The 23,124-nt window shown below is 38.6% G+C and overlaps 1 protein-coding gene and 1 pseudogene across 1 annotated transcript in view; both read left to right on the top strand.

Moving 5' to 3' along the window:
• NUP210L (nucleoporin 210 like) overlaps positions 1–23,124 on the top strand; it is a 74,771-nt gene that overhangs the window by 828 nt on the left and 50,819 nt on the right. Inside the window, exons 3-13 of the mRNA XM_087865854.1 lie at positions 1,171–1,323; positions 7,740–7,871; positions 8,819–8,912; positions 9,684–9,834; positions 10,964–11,096; positions 12,217–12,375; positions 15,907–15,975; positions 16,787–16,893; positions 17,528–17,668; positions 19,903–20,040; positions 20,833–20,988. Coding sequence (XP_087721980.1) covers positions 1,171–1,323; positions 7,740–7,871; positions 8,819–8,912; positions 9,684–9,834; positions 10,964–11,096; positions 12,217–12,375; positions 15,907–15,975; positions 16,787–16,893; positions 17,528–17,668; positions 19,903–20,040; positions 20,833–20,988 — 1,433 coding nt within the window. The remainder of the gene's footprint in view (positions 1–1,170; positions 1,324–7,739; positions 7,872–8,818; positions 8,913–9,683; positions 9,835–10,963; positions 11,097–12,216; positions 12,376–15,906; positions 15,976–16,786; positions 16,894–17,527; positions 17,669–19,902; positions 20,041–20,832; positions 20,989–23,124) is intronic.
• Positions 1,896–3,349, top strand: LOC123783302 (ATP synthase F(0) complex subunit j, mitochondrial pseudogene; annotated as a pseudogene).

Raw genomic sequence — 23,124 nt, 5'->3', positions numbered from 1 at the left:
AGAGAGTGCGCGCGCGATTGAGCACAGGCAGGGGGAGCAGCAGGCAGAGGGAGAAGCAGACTCCTTGCTCAGCAGGGAGCCGATCTCTGGGCTGGATCCCAGGACCACGGGATCATGACCTGAGCCCAAGGCAGACGCATGACCACCTGAGGCACCCAGGTGTCCCAAAACATTTTTTTAAATTGTACTTTGAGTTGTACTCACACATAATTTAGGCAGTTTTTCTGTCTTGGCAGCCCAGTTTTAAGATTGGACAAAACTCATTCCGCACCGTATGAAAAATCCGTGTCTCTCATTGGAAACACAACATCAATCCTGTTTTCGTTTTTGTTTAGGATTTTGTTTATTTATTGGAGGGAGAGAGAGAGACCACGGGTGCATGCACAGAGCGTGAGGGAGAAACAGACTTCCCACTGAGCAGGGAGCCGCATGTGGGGCTCGGTCCCAGAACCCCGGGATCATGACTTGAGCCGGAGGCGGATGCTTAACCCACTGAGCCACCCAGGCACCCCCATCAATCCTGTTTTTACATACTGAGGGAAGAATGGAACAATCTTATTTTTTAAAGGTTTTATTTATTTGAGAACAAGAGCAGGGGGCAGAGGGAGAAGCAGGCTCCTCGCTGAGCAGAGAGCCGATATGGGGCTCGATCCTGGGACCCTGGGATCATGACCCGAGCCAAAGGCAGATGCTAAAATGATTGAGCCACCCAGGTGCCCTGGTACAATCTTTTTTTTTTTTTTTTTTTTAAGATTTTATTTATTTATTTGAGAGAGAGAGAGACAGCCAGCGAGAGAGGGAACACAAGCAGGGGTAGTGCGAGAGGGAGAAGCAAGCTCCCAGTGTAGGAGCCTGATGTGGGGCTCGATCCCAGGACCCTGAGATCACGCCCTGAGCCGAAGGCAGACGCTTAATGACTGAGCCACACAGGAGCCCCAATCTTATTTTAAATATTGAAGGAGAAATATAATATATGTGTCTCATTGCACAAGGGATCATTGGGAAAAGGTTTTGATCAGTCTCCCTGAAATCTTGTGTCTCTAAGCATGGTTTCTACTTTAAAGAGTGTCATTTAAATACACCTGGTCATGTGTAACATGGAAACACTGTAAGAATCCGTGTTCCCCTGATAGTTAATTTTAACCCACATTCTTATTTCAAATTCTTAAGTATTTTATTTTGGCAGGCATTCCACCCATCATGATGCAGTAACTGTTGAGCCTTTATATGAAAATGGCACCTTATGTTCCCAAAAAGCTGTGCTCATTGCTGAATCTACCCAACCGATACGCCTAAGCAGTATTATTCTTGCTCGAGAGATAGGTATGTTGAGATAAACCACACAGAAATCGTTCATCTGTAGTAGAGTAATCTGTTATCTTTTATACATGATTAATGCAAACAGCGTTGGCTTCAAATGATAAGTAGAAAAAAGCAATCTGCAGAATAACCCTAATTGTGGCATCCTATTCTGTGACTTCTTTTTTTTTTTTAATGTATCTAATACTTGGCATGGTGGCTGATACAGAGTAGAAACCCTAGTTTCTTGAATCATTGAAGAAAGGAAAGAATTATTTATTGGAACTAGCTTAGGTGTTAAGGTCCGAGGTGGGTCTTGACTAAGGCAAAAGGAACAAAGCTAGTACTTATCAAAGTGCGGTCTGTGAACCTGTGTCATCAGCAGCATCAGTATCACCTCGAATCTTAGAAATGTAGATCCTTGGAGTGCCTGGCTGGCCCCGTTGGTGGAGCCCACAACTCTTGATCTCTGGATTGTAAATTCAAGCCCCACGCTGGGTGTAGAGATTACTTAAAAATAAAATCTTGAAAGGAAAAGAGTGTACCCGGTGACATTTCCAAGTCATTGGCTGTACAGGTTGGGTCAGCCAGCCGAGATGATTCAAAGCCTTGTTAAAAATGTTTGGGTCCCCGTGACGCCCTACTCTACCCAACTTAATGAGATTTGGATAGGAATGGAGTTCATGGGCTTCATCATTTATAAAATCAGGGTTGCTGATAAAAGAAGTAAAGCTTTGAGAGCTTCGCATCCTGCACCTGCTCATAGTCATCATCGACCAGTTTTACTTAAGAGTACGGATGGAATGTCATTCTGGCTGTAAATCAGCAATCTCTGTTAGATGGAACATTGCTGTACACTTGCACTTGAATGTGCAACTCTTGATCTAGGGGTTGTGCGTTCGAGCCCCACATTGGGTGTAGAGATTACTTAAGTAAATAAAACTTAAAAAAAAAAACACCTAAAAGCTATAATATTGGGCTCTTAAGTTAGCTTTGCAATTATATGGAACTGTTGTGAGTTTTTTTTTTTTTTTCTAGTTATGGAAAAGTGCCTGGCACATCTGAGTTACTACCCTTCCCGTCCCATCTCCTTAACCATTTGATTCCCAGGGGATTAAAGAGTGTGCCACTGTTGGCCAGCAGATTTTCTTTCTACTACTAATACCCATTCTACAAGTTTTGCTGCTGGCACTTTTAATGTCCTCATATATGCAATCAATCACAACTATGTGGTGACTGCTCCCTGGCTGACAGCAACTGAAAGATGTCATCAGTTATAAAATCTCAATTTCAGAGATGTTAAAATATCAAAAAATAACTGTCTTAGAATCAATGAAATATGGTATGAGGACTCTCAAAGATGAGAATCTCTGAGGAATGTGTCATACAGGACAGCTACAACAGATAGAGGAGGATACCAAGGTCAGAAAAGAAGAATTGTATTGGTCACATAGGCAATTTTTTAATGTAATTACTCTTAACTACATGAATTCATTCTGATACCAAAAGATTCGTTTACCCAATTGCTAAGAAAAATGTCAAATCTGGCTTTCAGCTTAATTTCATCCGACTTAATAATATTCCGAAGTGTCTTTTAAATCAGCTTTTCCAATTTTGCTAGACTCTCAATAATAAATGCCAGTTTCTGTGTCCTACCAGGTACAGTCTCATCTGAGTGGAAAACAGTGCTCTGAAAGGGGGCGGTAGGAGAGGGAGAGGACATTGTGAAAGGGAAGCATATGCCTAAGAGAGATTGTTCATTCATTTGACAAATATTTATTGAAATGACTGCTAACTGCTAGCTGTCTGTAAAGATAGATTAAAGCACTCCATTGTTGTTTAGGTGCTTAGAATTTTATGATGTTTTTGTTGACATGGTAGTGAAGCAAATTAGTGGCTGACAGAGATGATGGCTGGAGGTGATAGATGAAGTGGGCTTGTTTTATTTGGTAGAGTGCTCGATCTTTTGACTTTTGTTCTGCTTTGACCAGGTGCTACTTCATTTGGTAAAACCTTCAAAGAATATAAAAGGTTATATAGTGAAAAGTAAGCCTCTAATCTCTTTTCTCCAAGAGACAGCCACTTTTCTGTATCCTTCAGAGGCAGTCTGAATATATGAATAATGAATATGCCCTTTTTCTAGTGGGAAATCTTGATTTTTAACCTTAGGTAAAGGACCAGTGGAGGAGTCTGGAGATGAAGGCATGATTTTAGCTCACCTGGAGGATGAAGAAAGGGTTTGGACAACTGGGTGATTTTAGTGTGGGGTGAGAGGAGTACTGGGTGATCAGCACTTACTGTGGCGTGCTCAGCATGTTGTCGACGTTCTGTAGATACAGGTTGGTTAGGTGCTACAGTGGGTTATACTTGTATGAACGAGGAGTTGATTTGGAAGTTAGGATAAATATGGGAATTAGGGAGGGTAGGAAATATTTGCCATTTCTGCTCCATCTCTTGCTCCTGGCTCTGCATCCTTTTGGTTCTTGCAATACTGGTTTTGTTTTATTTTTTTCTTCTTCTTTCTTCATCTCCCTGATCAACTCTTGTCCTCTCTATTTCATTCATTTTTTCTTCTTTATTACCTTGCTCCTGTGTGGACCTGAAGTACACCTGAAGTAATATGGACATCCAGATAAGAATATTCGTTATATTATTTAATAAAGTTATTCATTTTTACCTTTAAAAGAGATAAGTTGAGCACCCGGGCAGCTCAGTTGGTTAAGTGTCCAACTCTTAATTTTGGCTCAGGTCATGATCTCAGAGTTGTGAGACTGAGCCCCATGTCAGGCTCTGCACTGGGTGTGGAGCCTGCTGAAGATTTTCTCTCTCTCCTTCTGCCCCTCCCCTTACCTCTCCTTGTCCCCCCCCCAAAAAAAACCCCAAAACAAACAAAAAAAACCTGCTTAAAAATTAAAAAAAAAAAAAGGAGTAAGTTGAAGGTATGATATTTCTCTTAATCACTCTAAATTTACGTATGATTCATACAAGGTAATTTTTTTTTCTTTACAGTCAGTGGCCATATATTGAAAACTTATTGCTATTGAAGTAGTCCGATGGGTAGTCGTTGAGTGCACAAGGCTTTTCGTATTTTTTATGTAAGGTCACAGCTACTTCTGTCCTACGATTGCCCTACGTATTTCTCCACAGAAGAAAAAAAATATTTAATTTCCTGTTTAAACTGTTAGATTTTCCAGTGCCTAATTATCTATTGTGTATTATTTAAGGTCACCCTTCCTTCCTTTGCCGTCCTTGGAACACTTCCTTAATAGTGTTTTATCAGCAGATCCCGTGAGATTTCAGCTTCTCCTGGTTCTTAATGATAGGTCCCATATTTTGGTCTTCATTTCTTTCTTTTTTTTTTTTTTAAGATTTTATTTATTTTTTTGACAGAGAGAGAGCGCGTGTGCACGGGGGTGGGCAGCAGGCAGAGGGAGAAGCAGGTTCCCCGCTGAGCGAGGAGCCCAGTGCAGGACTCGATCCTCATGATCTGAGCCAAACGCAGACGCTTAACTGACTGAGCCATCCAGGCGCCCCAGTCTTCATTTCTTTTAACTTTAGGTTCTGTTCAATTAAATATCAAGTAAAAGATTATCAAGTAATTTTTAAAATATTTTCTTTTAAAATAATTTTAAATTTGCAGAAGCAATGCAAAGATAGTACAAAGAGTTCCCATATACTCTTCACCCAGTTTTCTTTAATGTTCCACTAATGTCCTTTTTCTGGTCTAGGATTTAATTCAAGACACCACGTTACTAAACTACGTTGTTGTGTTTCCTTCATCTCCTGTGACCTGTGACAGTTTCTCAGTCTTTGTTTTTCATGACCTTGACATTTTTAAAGAGTATTGGTCAGGTATTTTGTACAATGTCTTTCAGTTTGGGTTTGTCTCATGATGTTTTCTCATGATTAGACTGTTTTATAGATTTTTAGGAAGAAAACCACAGAAGTGATGAGCCCTTCCCAATGCATTATGTCAAGAGGTACATGATATCAACATGATTTATCACTAGTGACATTAACCTTGATCACTTGGTTAAAGGTAGCATCTGTCTGTCAGATTTCTCCTCTCTTAAGTTACCATTAAGTTACTTTCCATATGCTGTTCATTAAAAATTATCACTAAGTTAGCCCACATTCAAAGGAAGAGAAATTAAGCTTCACCTCCTGGAGGGAGGAGTATCAAAGAATCTGTGGACATTATTAAACCCAGTACAATAACTAATAAATATTTGAGGGAGATGCTTTGATATATCTTGTTTCTTTTTAAAGTTTCACCCACTAATTTTAGCATTTATCCAGGAATCTTGCCTGTAGCAGTTATTACTGTGGGGTTCTTTTTTTTTTTTTTTTTTTAAGATTTTATTCATTTGTCAGAGAGAGAGCACAAGGAGGGGGAGTGTCAGGCAGAAGGAGAAGCAGGCTCCCTGCGGAGCAAGGGATTCCAGGACCCTGGGATCCTGACCCACGCCAAAGACAGACACTTAACTGACTGAACCACCCAGGCGTCCCTACTATGGAGTTCTGATGGTGATTTTCTATTTCTGTAATGCTTTCCACAGTTTAATAGCAATCTACTGTAAGGAAGGTAACTTATGTCTTCCAGACAAGTTCTTATTTATTTATTCACTCATTATTTCTATAAGTATTTACTCATGGATATTTATTTTTGGTTTCTAATCCAATATTATTATAATTTATTTTGTTACTCCACTTTTTCTATCTTTGGCCATCAGGAACTCTTTCACGTTGATTCCTGTGTCCTTTGGGCTTGCCCCGTCTTAATTAATGAGTTGTAGTACTTTGTTACTTTTTAGCACTATAAGATGAGCCAGGCCCATCTTGTATTTTCCCTGCCCAGCCATTTCCTCAAGAAGTCCTGGTTCTTTTTGTTAAGAGAACTATATTTAGAAACCAAGATCTGCTGTTAGTGTGCTTGTTTCTACTGTATTGTCACTGTTCCTAAGCCCTTTCAGCAGACAGTGCTAGGAAGTATATGTATATATACTAACACATATCTGTATTTCTATATTTGCATATATGTTGGTGTAAATATGAGATCATATTGATATCTTTGGTTCTAATCTTGCACCACAGCATAATTCCTTTCTCTGGTAGTGAGAAACCTGACACTCTGTATCTACAGCGTATTTACTTATTTGTTGAACCCCAGTGTAAATACGGTCTCAGGATGATTAAGTCAGTTTTCGTGTTTCTTGTGAAAGGAAGTATAGCTTTGCCTGAAATAGAGCGTATTTTGATGCTCCTTGGCCTTTTTTGAGAGGCACTTGCCTATATTATCTGATTAACATTTTCCTTTGTTTTAAAAATTACATAAGATCAGATCCACAGCTAGGGACAGAGTCTACCCCTAATGTCCATTGGTAATTTGAGGTATTGTAGTGGTCATTACTTTGCTTTTATTTCTTGTAGATGAAGCTAAAAGTAAAAAATACAGAGTTATAACAGCAAAATGAGACAGCTATGTAGGCAGTTCTCTAACATTTGGTAAATATGAGAAGTGGGATATTGTTAAAAGATAGGACAAAACAATTTTTAGTTTTTGTTTTTTTTTTGTTTTTTTGTCAGAGAGATAGAGATAGAAGAGTGAGCACAAGCAGGGGGAGCAGCAGGCAGAGGGAGAAGCAGGCTTCCCGGTGAGCAAGGAGCCCGATGCGGGACTCGATCCCAGGCGTCCCCAAGACAATTTTTATTTCATCCTCCTTTCTTCTGTACTGTTTCTTTTTGTGTTTTTGAAGTTCATTGTGGCTATATTGACCGGAACTCTAGTTGGGCCTAATACATTGTTCCCAGGCTTTTTAACCTCATAGAGAAATTTATTGGCAGGACTGACATATGGTTATCACTCTTTTACTTTCTGAAACAAATACATTTTGAAAAAATCTCTAATGATGTACTGTATGGTGACTAACATATCATAATAAAAAAAATCTAATGCCATAATTTCATAAAAGAAAAAACTTCAATACTTCAAAGCTCAGGTAGAATATAATAATAAAGTATATTCCTTTATTTTATTATTTTTTTAAGATTTTATTTTTAAGTAATCTCCACCCAGTGTGGGGCTCAAATTCACAACCCCAAGATTAAGAGTTGCATGCTCCACTGACTGAGCCAGCCAGGCACCCCTAAAATATATTCCTTCAAAGTGAATACATTTAATTTTATTTCTCATTACGTTAAGATTCTTACCATTCTCATTTTTCCATGGATGAATGAAAATATTATAGATCAGTGTTTGAGAACGACTGGTCTGTTGTCTCTTATAAACAGAGGCTTTTGTGTTTTGTCATTACACAGGTTGAAAGCAACTGTTAACAGCCTTTCTTTTTTATAATATAGAATAAGCTTTTGAGTGCTTGAGATGTTCAGTAGATTCATGACCTATTGAATTAAATTCTAAGTTTTTGGGTTCATCATAGTGACTGACCATGAACTGCGCTGTGATGTTAAGGTTGATGTGATAGACAGCATTGAAATTATATCTCGAACCCGGGAGCTCTATGTAGATGATTCACCACTGGAACTGATGGTGAGGGCATTGGATGCTGAAGGTAAGGGACTTCAGAGGATTCAACAAAATTACCTAAAATAAAGTAATATTCCTTCGTGTTTAGTACTTGGTTTTGAAAAAAGCAACTTGAGAGATAAAGTAGATTAGAAATAGTATTTCGTTTTTATATGAAGTTCATGTACATGAGGAATTAATAATTATGAGTATGATTCAATGCATTAACTACATACTTTCATAAAATTTTTCTGCTGTATTTAATTATTGGTTATCTCAGAAGTTTTCTTAAATATCTGGGTTCAGTCGCTGAGCTTCTGCTGATGATCCCTAGATCAGCTATTAAGAACATTTGTTTGGAATTTATTACTAGCTCTGTTTTGATTAGTCCACTTTCCATAGGCCAGGCGAATTATGTGTAAACCTGTGAAAAAATTTTATAAATTTATCTTTCTTGAGACTGATTTTATATTGCTTTTAGTGTACTATACTAATGTGTAATATGGTATTTAAAACATTTAAATTTATTGCCACTTTCTTTGTACACTACTGTAAAGAATATTTTAAATCTGAAAAATGAATATTAGAAATATTCTGGAATCTAGTTTTTATAAAAATTTTTGTTGAAGGGACCAGGATTTAGGGATGCCTGTCAACCCTGAAGTAGACTGTACGGTGGCCTTTATGTAGAAGGGTGCAGAAAGAGTGGCATAACTTTTGTCAGCCAGAAGTTAATCAGCTTGAGTTCTTTCTGCATTCAGAAAGTTTGTGTAGCAACAGTACTTTTATCGTTTGTGTAGGGATCTTCCTGGTATATGTGTTTTAAATTAATTAATGGTAAAATAAAATTAATTAATTAATGGTAATGCCTGTATTTGTTAATGAAGGAGGCCTAAATATAATTTTCTAGTTAGGTTTCTCTTTCTTGTTAAAGATACCTGAATATTTTTGAATATGTGATTCTGTTCTGTCTGCTTTTGGCTTGCTTTATAGGAAATACTTTTAGTAGTTTGGCAGGGATGATGTTTGAGTGGAGCATTGCCCAGGATAACGAATCAGCAAGCGAAGAATTGTCTAGCAAAATTAGGTAACATTGAAACCAAACATAAACCATCTGATTTTGAAGGAGACATCTGCCTTTGGGCGGCACACTGAACAGCAACTCTTTGTATGGGTTTTGATAATCCTGCTGGCTGGGCTTTTTGGGAACAGATAAATTTACTAGGGGGAAATGTCTTTGATAGAATGACATATGGTGTGGATGCAGTTACTTTTATGATTGTTTAGTTTGAACCACTGCAGAGGAATTCGTGAGCTCAGAACTATACAATTGTTTGAGCCAGGTGTATCTTCTGGCAGTTTTGTTGTTCATGCTATCTGCACATGCCGGAATACAGTGAGTGGATGATAGTGTGAGATTTTGTCTTTAATTCTAAAAAATAACTCTCTTGACAGTCCCAAGTTTTAGTCCCACAACAGTTTTAGCCAGAGGCACATTAAATACTTTTGTTCTATCTAATCCTTATGGAAAACAGACTTTTTAAAAAAGATTTTATTTATTTATTTGACAGAGAGAGAGAGCATGAGCAGGGGGAGGAGCAAGGGCAGAGGGAGAAGCAGACGCCCCGCTGAGCAGGGACCCCGATGTGGGACTCCATCCCAGGACCCTGGGATCATGACCTGAGCCGAAGGCAGATGCTTAACGACTGAGCCACCCAGGCAACCATGGAAAACAAATTTTAGGACTTTTTACACTATATAGACATTGAAGAGACTGTGTTTAAAGTTTCTTAGGGCCTTTTGGAAGATGACTCATCATTTGATTACACTAGAAACAAACTTTATTTTATCTCTTAAGGATTCTGAAATACTCTGAAGCAGAATATTCTCCCCCAGTATATATAGCTAAGATGGAAAAAGAAGAGAAACAAGGAGATATGATTTTGGTGTCTGGGATCAGAACTGGTGCTGCTGTTGTAAAAGTTCGAATTTATGAGCCATTCTATAAGGTAAAAAGTTTGTGCCATAAACTTTAAAACCTTCATTTAAGGGCCTTGCCTGTGGAAAATATTATTCCTTATATTTATCTATAGTAGAAGCCCTTTAACCTGATATGATTTGGGTCAATAATTAGTCATTTAATTGAAAAGTCATTTGAAGTAGGTAAACAAACAAACAAAAAAACTTGTCTTCTTTAAGCCTGTTACTACCTTATTGTAATTACACATACAGCTGGTGTTTCTCTTAAAATGTGTAAGTGCAGTTTGTTCACCTGTTCTTTGGTGTAGGCCCAAGATGTTTCCTTGGCCGCGAGCCCACCGGTTAGAAACATGTATGCTCATGCTTACACTGTTGCAGTTCCTATTTTCTTTTTCTTTTCATCTTTCATTTCATTTTATAGTCAAGTGAAAAATTAGACATGTATGAAGCAATTTGAGTATAGAATTCTATATTTCTCAAGGATTTTTCCATAATCTTTTACATTTCTCAGCCATACCTAACTTTGATAGCTGTACATTTTAGCAGCTTGCTTTGGCCTTCTTTTCAAAACATTTAAATTTTTTTGTAGAAACACCTCTCTTTTTGCAATCATGGTTTATTTTTTAAGGTAATTATAATTAAAAGTGCAAATGGCGTAAGTAGGTTTCAGAAAAATCAATATCTTTTGGTGAACGTCTAATTCAGATGGCAGGGACATGGTGTGGACATCATAGACAGCAGCCTAGCTGCCTTGAGTTGGGTCAGTTTTCACAACAATCAAGGTGTTCAACAAGGATAGAGAGTACTTAATCTGGAAAGTCAGTTTGTTGGAGGCCAGTTAAAAGAATTTCTGTGGTATCCAGTTAAGTCTTCCCTTGTTTCATTTTAGCATATGTGCCTTTTTATTTACCAACTCTTCTGCTTTAGAAGTCTTGTCATTTTCTAGTCTTAGTTTGAGTGACTTAGAAAGTCAGTATAGTATTAAGATTCACGATCACTTTTTAAGGCTAACTGAAATTATGATTTGTGATTAGGAAAGTGTTTTTAAATCTCTGTAAGATATTTTAAAAGAGACTTATAAGAAGTAAACTTTTAACAGGGAAGATGGCCTTCAGGATTTTGCCTACAGAACCTAGTTTTTTTTCCTTCCTCTTTTAGAAAGTGGCAGCAGCATTGATACGTCTGCTAGTTTTGGAGAACATATTTCTTATACCATCCCATGATATTTATCTCTTAGTAGGAGCATATATTAAATACCGAGTTGCAAAAATGGTACAGGGAAGAATGACAGGTAAGGTGATTTATCTTTTCCTAAGATTAACATTTCCCAAATCCTTCCTGCTGACAGTAAGAGAAGCAGTTCCACCTTATGTATACAAATACTTCTTTGTGTTTTTATTTTTTATTTTTAAAAATGTTTTTAAAGATTTTATTTATTTATCTGACAGAGAGAGAGAGACAGCCAGTGAGAGAGGGAACAGAAGCAGGGGGAGTGGGAGAGGAAGAAGCAGGCTCCCAGTGGAGGAGCCTGATGTGGGGCTCGATCCCAGGACACTGGGATCACACCCTGAGCCGAAGGCAGACGCTTAACGACTGCGCCACCCAGGCGCCCCTTCTTTGTGTTTTTAGATTTTGTGATAAAGTATTCCTTAAATGCTATACTTGAGATAATACTGGGCAGAGATGGTCCCCATGTCTTGAACAGCTTAGCGTCAGTACCTATAGGCATCTGAATTCTCTGTTAAAACAACAACCAAATATTTACTAGATTTTGTAGGGCAAGTGAGGAAACTTTACCAGAAGAGACTTGAATGATCTTTGCAAAAGTTGTTTCTTGAGAAACTTAATTCATTAACTGAAAACGTAACACTCTGTTGACCCTAGAAGTCCCATTGAGTTTATAAAGTGTGCGTTGGCTCCATTAGCATTAGTCCTTTCCTTCCTTACTTAGTGGGGATCCTTCTTGCTACTTTCAGTTCATTGGTTGGTTTGTTTTTTTGTTTTTTTTTTTTTTTTATTCGACAGAGATAGAGACAGCCAGTGAGAGAGGGAACACAAGCAGGGGGAGTGGGAGAGGAAGAAGCAGGCTCATAGCGGAAGAGCCTGATGTGGGGCTCGATCCCACAACGCCGGGACCACGCCCTGAGCCGAAGGCAGACACTTAACCGCTGTGCCACCCAGGCGCCCCAGTTCATTGGTTTTTAAGAATGCAAGCAATACCAACGATAAACTCATATAGTACCCCCCCAGATGGCTACATGTCAAAATTCATCATAGTGGGAAGGAAAGTAAAAGCAGATCTACTCTTTTTTAGGCCTGCTTCCTGATTTTCCCATTACAATCCAACAATACACTGTTGTCTCTTGCAGTGGCTGCTCTTGTTACATTTATGTATCTTTCTTGTCTTACAGAGGTGGAATTTCCCCTGGAACACTATACACTGGAATTGCAAGACCACAGAGTTGCATGTAATTGGTCTCTTTCTGGGAGAGTGGCTGTACTGGATGAGAAAAGAGCTATGGTGACTGCTGTCCAGCTGGGCCAAACTAACCTTGTCTTTGTCCATAAAAGTATCCTTTTCAGGTTTTAGCTGCCAATCTATGTTTCCCTGAGCATGCGAGACGTGGCCCTTTGTAAAGTAATTTGTTAAGATTATACTTATTTTGTATAGGCTTCATTTTTAACAAAGAGCTATGAATTATTGTCATAATTTCTAACAGGGTAGGTGGGGAAAAGACTCTTTGGAACTTGGGATCTGTTGACTTCAGTGCTTATTTGCAGCCTCAATTTCATTATAACTAGGAGATTGGGGAAAACAGCTTGAAGAAACTTGTGTGAATTTTATTGAATTTGTTCTTTCCCATTTCCACATGAATAATTGAGAAAAGATGGTACGGTTTTGTCTGCAGTAGATGCTTAATTAATATTTGTTAAATTGAGTTGAGAGTAATCTTTAAGAATTCACTAAACGTGCTCTGTAAGGACTGAACAAAGAGAGAGATTTAGAGCTCTGTTATAGTCAAAGAAAACAAAACACAACAAAGATTCAAACTCCAGAAAATTGAAATGTTTGGACTCCATTTATCAGTGTTTGATTTTGAAATATTTCCTATTTTTGAATATTTGAATCTGAAAGAAATTAATTCACTTAGCAAGTATGTATTATCATCCTCCAGTATGCTCAGCATTGTTCTAAGTGCTGGGGATGTGGACTGCTGTTTTACTCAGGGTAGTCAGGGAAGTCTTCTGTGGTAACGCAACACTGCAGCAGTGGGTCATGCAGATACCCGGGTGACAGAGCTCCAGGGAGAGGAAATAGCAGTTGCCAAGGTTGTGAAGCAGGAGCATGTCTGGCATTTTTTAAAATGAGCAAAGAAGGCACTGAGGCTGAAGTGCTGACAATCAGGGGAAAGAAGTAGGAGAGGTGGTAGAGTAGGGGAGGGAGTAGATGATGTGGCATGTAGTAAGCTAGAAAAGTACTCATATAATCGTATTAGTTAGCTATTTATATTACTTGTCTAAAACATATTAAGGAGGGTTTTTGGTCCAAAGTTGTTTGTTTTTTAGTCATTTTAAGGTACACAGGACATTGGTCAACAGATACAATAGTACCTGCAAAACAGACTAAGTCATTCAGTATTCGAGGCCCAGCTGTGTGTCAGGTACTTCCCCAGATTCCCCAGGCAGACTTATATGACCTTTTTTTTTTTTTATATTCTCAGTTCATATTGTTGTTTATTCCAAAGTAGTAGATCTTGAAATACATTATATTTATCTATTTATGTGTTTTCCTTGAGAATATGGATGGTGACTGTTCATAATTTCTTCCAGCACTTAGCTTAGGGTGGCTGGTGGTACTGTTAATAGAGATTGGATAGAGAACAAGAGAAGCAGCAGGTTTAAGGAAAAAGAAAACTAGATTAGTTTTTTACAAGTTAACCTGAAGTACCTGTGGGATAGACATGCCAAAAGGTATTTTTATCTTTTTTAAAGATTTTATTTTATTTACTTGAGAGAGAGAGAGAGAGAGAGCACACACCTAAGAAAGCATGAAGGAGGGGGGAAGGACAGAAGGAGAGGGAGAAGCGGACTCTGCTGAGCAGGGAGCCTAAGGCAGGGCTCAATCCCAGGACTCCTGGATCATGACCTGAGCTGAAGGCAGACACTTACCTGAGCCACCCAGGTGCCCCCAGCAGGTATTTTTATTATGCATCTGGAGGAGAAAGATTCAGGATAAAGATAGATATTTGGGAGATCAGTTTATACATAGGTGGTAGTTGAAGCTGTTTGTTGTAGACAAAAATCACTTAGGGAGAGTATATAGAGTGAGAGAAGAAGAGGACCAAAGACTATGTAATGCCAACTTTTAAGGTTCATATGGAAAAAGAGGAATTCTTTTTTTTTTTTTTTTAGATTTTATTTATTTATTTGAGAGAGAATGAGCGGGGTGGCGGGGGGTGGGGGAGAAGGGCATAGGGAGTGGGAGAGAATCTTAAGCAGACTCCATGCTGAGTGCAGAGCCCACACGCAGGGCTCAGTCTCACGACCCTGAAATCACAACCTGAGCCAAAATCAAGAGTTGAACACTTAACCTACTGAGCCACCCAGGCACCCTAAGACGTGAGAACTACTTTTTTAGGGTAAGAAGAACTTGAACATGTCTGTAAGGTAAACAGAGAGAGAGCGGAGATATGGGAGAAGGGAGGCTCAGTTGATGATGGAAGGTTTCTGAGGGGCAAGAGAAAATCAGATTCAGAACAGGTGGAAGGATTAGGTAGATCTCTTATTCTGAAAAAGGAGGAATGAATTAGGTTAGAGGTCTATCCAGATCTGTTTCCTCATCTGTAAAGTGGAGGAAATGTTGTGTCTCTGAATTTACTTCTAGCTTTTACATTTTATGAATGTTATATTAGAGTACATATCAGAACCAAACCTAGATTGGCACAGAGGTGCCTGTACAGTCTCCAAAAGATTTGCTTTAGGGGCGCCGGGGTGGCTCAGTCGTTAAGCATCTGCCTTCGGCTCAGGTCATGATCCCAGGGTCCTGGGATCGAGCCCCACATTGGGCTCCCTGCACAGCAGGGAGTCTGCTTCTCCCTCTGCCTGCTGCTCCCCTGGTCATGCTTGCTCTCTCTCCCTCTGTCTCTCCTCTGTCAAATAAATAAATAAAACCTTTAAAAAAAATAAAAGATTTGCTTTAATGGCTAGGTACAAGTAATCTTTAATTGACTTATCAATTTTATGTATATCAATAGCTCATTTGGAATATTGAGGCAGTTTTAAAAGTTTGATCCCTCAAGTGGATTAAATATTACTTCTATTATCACGATGGATTACTGTAGTGGTAAATTGTAATCTAGCACGTGACTATTACAACTCCTAAATTAGTGTACTTTGAATGAGTGTTTTCTGTTCAGTCATCTCGGTTATATATTTCTTCTTAGCTTTTGGGTGTAGTGTATTTTGGAGAGGGAAGTATATTCCTAGTTAGATTCTGTATAGGACAATAACAGAATATGTTTATATTTTTGCTAGAATTTAACTGAAGGAGTAGTGGGTAGTAGTATGGTGTATAAGTGACTAGGACTAGCTTTCATGACAAAGAGAAAACATTTTGGTAATAAAGATTTACCATAGATAATAGAAAATCAACTAGTGGTTTTTAAAACCATCTCCGGAGCCCGGGGCAAATTGCTGGGCTGGGTGGCAGACCCCTCCCTCCCCCTTCATCGCCACTGTTCATTTCAACAGCCAGTGTGATGCCACTTTGTCCTGCTTTCCATAATGGGCCCCTTATGTAAGAATTTATTTGGAGAAAGTTCTACAGCTAAATGAATATTAAAAGCATGGAATGTGATCTTTTTTCTATCATTCCATTCTCCTTAAATGTGAAATTCAAGAATACCTGATTCCTATTATGACTGAGTCCCTCAAACTTTTCTCAGAAGTGTACACATTTAAGTTTTTGCTTCCCAAAGGATAATAAAAGATAGGATTTTCATTTGTTTCTGTTTGTGCATTTATTATTTTTTTCTTTGGTAGCTCACATTTCTCTTTTCACCCAACTCTGGTTCATATGATTTCCTTAAGCAAAAATTAAGATGTCCATATGCGATCTGTGTCTGGACTCCCAAATTGCACCATATATGTTGTAGAGCCTGGATTTTTAGGTATTTATTTATTTATTTATTTATTTATTTATTTTTAAGAGAGAGGTGGGAGGAAGGAGGAGCAGAGGGAAAGGGGGAGAGAGAATCTTAAGCAGGCTCCATGCCCAGCACAGAGCCTGACTCGGGGCTCAGTCTCACTGAAATCCTGAAATCCTGACTTGAGCTGAAATCAAGAATCGGTCTCCCAACCGACAGAGCCACGTAGGCACCCCTGGATTTTTAGGTATTTTAGGTATTTTTAGATAATGATTTTCAGAAAGCTGAATAGCTTAAACTATTTCATTAAAATGAGTGCATTAGAAACTAGAGTGCTTCTTGAACCTTCAAATTTAACCTTCCTTTGACATGTTTTCTCATATTGTTAGGGTTCCACGCTGTCTGCAAGAGTGAAGCATTTTGAAACAGATTGTGAAAAAATATAAAGACCCATATGATACAATGTTGGGTTAGAAAAAGAGACTTAATACAAGGAAAAAAGAATACCAGTGTCCTCAGGTCATATGAAACTGGTCTGATTGAAAGAAGCTGAACTCTTGCCTGACACATTAGGAATGAGAAAAATTGTGGTTTGTTTTGTGTACAGATGTAAGGGAGAGTGTTTCTTTATACCTGAGATGAACTGAATTAAGCCAGGATCTTTTAGAATCCCAAATTATTCAATTTGGTGGAGGGAACTAAAGGAGCAACTTCGGAAACCATCTATTAGCGAGTTTTGCTCACTGAATATAGTTTTTATAAGTTTGTGTTTTTTAATTCATTGATGAAAACGAATGGCCTCTTCTGATATTTTTGTTTCTTGATTTGTGTACAGGTTTCACAGTTCAACCTGGAGACCGATGGAGTCTAGAAGTGGGACAAGTGTATGTCATTACAGTAGAAGTGTTTGATAAAAGCAGTACAAAGGTCTATATTTCAGACGTGAGTGTCTCTTGTATTTTTCTAGCCCCGTGTATGGATAACTTCTTGAGTGGGCCACTTTCTGGCTAGGGAGGGTTTTTTTCTTTTGCTTCCAGACTCTACTTTTAAAGTTACAACTTTATTATGATTATTAAATAGTTCTGTCCTTGAGGAAAGCTAAACCGGAAGTAAAATATATAATTCAGTCAGAATTATAGAAAAGAATTGAAGAGAAGGCCAAAACACTTCGGAGGGTGTCTGAGTCTAGGACTCCCTCAGAGCTGGTCAGTTGGCAGTGGTGCAAGGAATGTGGAGTCCCAGGTGACAGTGCTGCACTCATTCTCCAGTGCCCTCTTGGGGTTTTTTTCCCTGAAAAATGTCAACTTATGGAATGGCAAAAATTATACCAAAATTTATATAAACTTTGACTCTTTCTGTTTCTGATCACTGGCCATTAGTGGATCTTTCAAGTACCATTTTAAAATTACATCTTTCCAACTTAGCATTTCCATGAGGAGAGCAAAGATTTTGTTTTTATTTATCTCCAGAGTGCATAGCCACACTTATTTTTTTTAATGCCTTGGTATTAAGATGGCTTTAGGGAAAAAAAACAAACATCTCCTCAGTTTTATCTTGCTATTGGGCTGATTTTCAGAATCTCAGGATTATGTACCAGTTCCTAAGGGATTACTTTGAAGAGCAGCTCACTACTGTGAATGGATCTTACCATGTAGTAAAAGCCCTGAAAAGTGGTGTCGTGGTGATAAATGCATCCCTGACTTCCATCATTTACCAGGTAGGAATTAAAAGGACAGTCTTTGAATCCCAAGAACACTGATGAGGCTTAGCTGACTTGTTGATTTGTAGGAAGATACATGGCGTATTCCACCTTTATCTTTCATAAAAATGAGAAAGAAACTGATAAACAGTACACTTGGTGGTTTATATCTGTACAGATTTTCCGTTGCAGTCTTTGTTATTGCTCATGTCTGCATTTGTGGTCATTGTGTATATTTACCATTTGAAGTTCCTTTAAAAATTATTTCAGGGGTGCCTGGGTGGCTCAGCCTTTAAGCGTCTGCCTTTGGCTCGGGTCATGATCCCAGGGTCCTGGGATTGAGCCCCGCATCAGGCTCCCTGCTTGGCGGGAAGCCTGCTTCTCCCTCTCACACTCCCCTTGCTTGTGTTCCTGTCTCGCTGTCTCTCTCTGTCAAATAAATAAATAAATAAAATATTTTAAAAAATTAATTTCATATGCACATTTCCATGTGTTGTCAGGCTTACATAGAGTACTTTCTAGTCTGAAAAATCCAAAGGGTTACTATTTCAATTTATTTAACCATGCCACTAACAATGAACTTTTTGCATTATTTCTATTTTTCATTCTTGTAAATGCCATAACTGAGTTTCTTTGTACAATTATTTTTCTTTTGGTTAATTTTCATATGGTATAATGCCAGAAATGGAATTACTGGGTAGAAGGATAAAGTATGAATCTGTTTCTACTGTCTCTAAAATGCATGAGTTTCTGGTTTTTAATAGCCTGCCAAAGTATTTCCATCTCGCAGACTTCCTTTTTCTCCATGGATCCTTTCATCTGGTTGTTTAAGATAAAACACTCAGGGTGGTCCTTGACTCTCCCTTCCTGTCACCTGCTACATTCAGTACAATATTGAATGCCATGTCTCAAACCCATTTCTTAGTATCCTTACAGTGCCTTTTTTTTTTTAAGATTTTATTTATTTGAGAGGCAGAGAGAGTGAGAGAGAGAGAACATGAGTGGGGTGAGGGGCAGAGGGAGAAGCAGACTCCCCGCTAAGCAGGGAGCCCAATACGGGGCTTGATCCCAGGGCCCCAGGATCATGACCTGAGCTGAAGGCAGACACTTAACTGACTGAGTCATCCAGGTGCCCAGGGCCCCAGGATCATGACCTGAGCTGAAGGCAGACACTTAACTGACTGAGTCATCCAGGTGCCCCAAGAAATGGACAGATTTCTGTACGTTGATTTTGTATTCTGCAACTTTACTGAATTCATTTATCAATTCTGGCAGTTTTTTTGGTGGAGTCTTTCGAGTTTTCTGTATATAGTATCATGTCATCTGCAAATAGTGAAAGTTTTACTTCTTCCTTACCAATTTTGATGCCTTTTATTTCTTTTTGTTGTCTGATTGCTGTGGCTACAACTTCTAGTACTGCGTTGAATAAAAGTGGTGAGAGGGGACCCTGGGTGGTTCAGACAGTTAAGTGTCTGCCTTTGGCTCAGATTGTGATCTCAGGGTCCTGGGATCGAGCCCCACATTGGGCTCCCTGCTCAGCTGGGAGCCTGCTTCTCCCTCTCTCTGTCGGTCCCCCTGCTTGTGCTTTCTTGCTTATGCTCTGTCTCAGATAAATAAATAAAACCTTAAAAAAAAAGTGGTACAAGTAGACATCCTGGTCTTGTTCCTGACCTTAGGGGAAAAGTTCTGTTTTTCCCCATTAGGGATGAGGTTAGCTGTGGGTTTTTCATAAACAGCCTTTATTATGTTGAGGTATGTTCCCTCTAAACCCACTTTATTGAGGGTTTTTATCATGAATGGATGTTGTACTTTTTCAAATGCTTTTTCTGTGTCTATTGAAATGATCATATAGTTCTTTTTTTTTTTTAAGATTTTATGTATTCATTTGAGAGAGAGAGTGTGTGTGTGCGTGAGTGGGGAGACGGCCAGAAGGAGAGGGAGGATCCTCAAGCAGATTCCCCACTGATCAGGGGGCCTGACGTGGGGCTAATTCACACAACCCTGAGATCATGACCTGAGCTGAAATGAAGAGTCAGACACTTAACTGAGCCCCCCGGGCACCCCTCATTATTACTGAACTATAGTAGCTGTGTTTCTTTGATGATAGGAACATTTATTTACTTCTCTTATAGAAAGAAACTGGTTGAGTAATTCATTAGCACACCATTTTGCTGATGCTTTGAATATGAATGTGGATTATAGAACCAGTCCTTGTAAAATCTATTTTTTCTCCTTTTTTCCTGCTCTTATAGAATAAAAATATTCAGCCTATAAAATTTCCAATCATACATCAGCAAGAAGTGAAGATTTATTTCCCTATCAAGCTTACACCCAACTTTCTGGCATTTCCTTATCATCCTATGGGAATATTATATCGGTATAAAGTACAGGTATGGTGTCCTATCTTATGAGAATTTACAAAGAGATAATTCAGTTTCTTTGTTAATGTATTGAAATTTGGTTAATGTTAATTTTTATTTCCCCCGATCCTAATAATATAATTCAGTTTCTGATGATAACCAAGTCATATTCTTGAATACTATCATTGTAACAAGACTTGCTGTACTTTCTCTCTCTTCCACATATCCTTTACTTGTAACTTTTGTACAGTTTTTGTCAAGCTCCCTTGTGCTCTTTTTGACATTTTGTGATACTGCGAGTTACATAACCTCCTTTCAGTTTCCCCTGCCCACTTAGCTACTTTACTATAGCATCGCAGCTTCTTTTTTTTTAAATCTTATTTATTTAAATTATCTCTGCACCCCACGTGGGGCTCAAACTCATGACCCTGTGTTGAAGAGTCACATGCTCTTCCGACTGAGCTTACTAGACACCCAAGCATCAGAGCTTCTTAATATGTCCAGAAATAATTTGTTATATAGTTTTATTATTATTTTATTATTATTGTTATTTATTTTTAAGATTTTATTTATTTATTTGAGAGAGACAGAGCATGAGCTGAGAGAGGGAGAAGCAGACTCCCCTGCTGAGCAGGGACCCCAACGCAGGGCTCCATCCCAGGATCCCCGGATCATGACCTGAGCCGAAGGCAGACACTTAACCTACTGAGCGACCCAGGCGCCCTATTTATTTCTTGTTTCTTATTTCACCAGTTTTACCTCTTTACTTAAATTCCATTTTCCTCCTTTGGCAGTTAAATATAATGTCGTATTTTTTCACAGGTAGAGGGTGGCAGTGGCAACTTCACTTGGACCTCTTCTAATGAAACAGTGGCGATGGTGACCACTAAAGGAGTGGTGACTGCAGGTCAGGTCAAGGGGAACAGTACTATTTTGGCCCGAGATGTACAAAATCCCTTTCGATATGGAGAAATTAAGGTAAACAACTCTCCGAAGAATCTTATTATCGCCCCTGAGATATTGCTGTCTAAATATAAGTACAGAACATATTTAAAAATCTTTCTAGTCCAGATTGGGTATTTGAAAATGATGCTCAAATTCAATCTGAAAGTACATCTTCCTTAAATATTCCTGGACCTGGGTTGAATCCTGCTTCACTTAATAGCGAGTTACTGAATGGGTGTTTTTGTTTCCTTAGCTCTGAAATGGGGATAATGATAGTATCTACCTCTAAGTGTTATTGTCAGAATTAAATGAGGTAATGTTTTACTTCAATGCTTGGAACATATTCAATACTTAATATTACCTATTTTTGTTATTGTGTTTTTTCCCTATCATATATATGACCTTCATAGTAACTTTATTTCTGGTCTCATATTTATTTGTCAATCTTGTTTCTAAAAGATTGAAAATTCCTTTTCACTATGTTATATAACCACATTACTGTTTTTCCCCTACTTCTGATATATGTTTATGTATGTTGTTGTTCCCTGAAAAACTTGTGTTTTGTTACCATTCAGTGAACATTTACTGATTGCCCTTAAGACATTTACCAGCATACCAAGTATCATAGGACATTCAAAGAAACATAATATATCATCTCTACTTTAAAGAATATAAATTCTAATAGGAAGATCTAGTCACATGAAGTTAAATAACTCTTTAAGGAAATGACGTGAGTTATTTTAAAGCAGTATATGATTAATGCTACTTAAACTGTATAGTCAAAGTATTATTAGTTTATAAAATAAAAATCCTTGTAGATGTGACTAGTCAGAGACTATTATGAAGAGATGAGAACTTGAACAAGACTTTGAAGGATAGAACCAAACTAAGACCTAAGGGTCAAAGGCAACCTGCTGTTTTTTTTGATAAAGTTTTATTTTTTTTTTTAAGATTTTATTTATTTATTTGACAGAGAGAGAGTGGGAGAGCACCAGCAGGGGGAGCAGGAGAGGGAGAGGGAGAAGCCGACTCCCCGCTGAGCAGGGAGCCTGATGCGGGGCTCAATCCCAGGACCCTGAGATTATGACTCCAGCTGAAGGCAGACGCTTAACTGACTGAGCCACCCAGGCACCCCTTGATAAGGTTTTATCAGAACACAACCAACCTCATTCATTTATATATGGTCTCTAGCCACTTTGAAGCCACAACTACACAGTTGGGGGTTGCCACAGACACCAGGTGGTCCCCAAAGCCTAAAATATTTGCTGTCTGGCCTTTTCCAGAAAACATTTGCTGATCCCCTACTATAGACAGTGGAGAGCCAACACAGGTTTTTAAGGTTAATAATATGGTAAATCTTGTGTTTGGAAAGTATCTAATTATTTTTTCTGTCAGACAGCAACTGTATTTTTAAAATAAGGAAGGAGCAGAGGATAATTGCTGGTGCTGTACACTAGTAGACTAGAATCAATTGAAGGGAGAAAGGAAAGCAAAGTGTCCAGTGAAGCCTGAACTAGTATTATGGTATTGAGAATAGAGAGAAGGGGAAAGTGCAGGGTTATTTTGGAGGTAGACTTAGTCAGATTTGATGCCCAGTGGGTTGGGAAAAAGTGAAGGATTTAGACACAGGCGTTTCTAGCTTTGGCAGCTAGGTGGATAGAAAACACAAGAAAAGGGAAAAGGAAAAGAGGAAGATGATGAATTCAGTTTTGGATACATTTAGTGTGATTCACCTATGGAGCATCCGGGTATGTTGATAACTGGAAATAGGGCTCTGAAGTACAAGTGAAAGATTAAGACTAGAAATAAAAATTTGGAATTATCAGTATATGGTTGGTCATTGAAGTTTTGGAACTGCATAAGATTTCCCAGGAAGAGCATATAGTCAGAAGAGAAGATGGACTCTGAGTAATATGTGTCATTATAAGGGACACAGGCAGAACAAGATGAACTAGCAGAAGGAGCATAGAAAGTGACAGAAAAAAACGTCTCTTTGGGCTGCCATAACAAAATACCACGGACCAGGTGGCTTATAAACAACAGAAATGTATTTATCACAGTTTTGGAGGCTGGCAAATCAAAAATCATGGCACCAGCAGATTTGGTGTCTGGTGAGGGAAAATTCCTGATTCATGGAAGGCTCTCTTTTTGCTGTATCCTCACATGGTG

This window comes from Ursus americanus, chromosome 2 (genome assembly GCF_024610735.1).
Source record: "Ursus americanus isolate L20-20 chromosome 2, mUrsAme1.1.p, whole genome shotgun sequence".
Classification (NCBI taxonomy): Eukaryota; Metazoa; Chordata; class Mammalia; order Carnivora; family Ursidae; genus Ursus; species Ursus americanus.
This window is presented reverse-complemented; position numbering and strand designations above follow the sequence as displayed.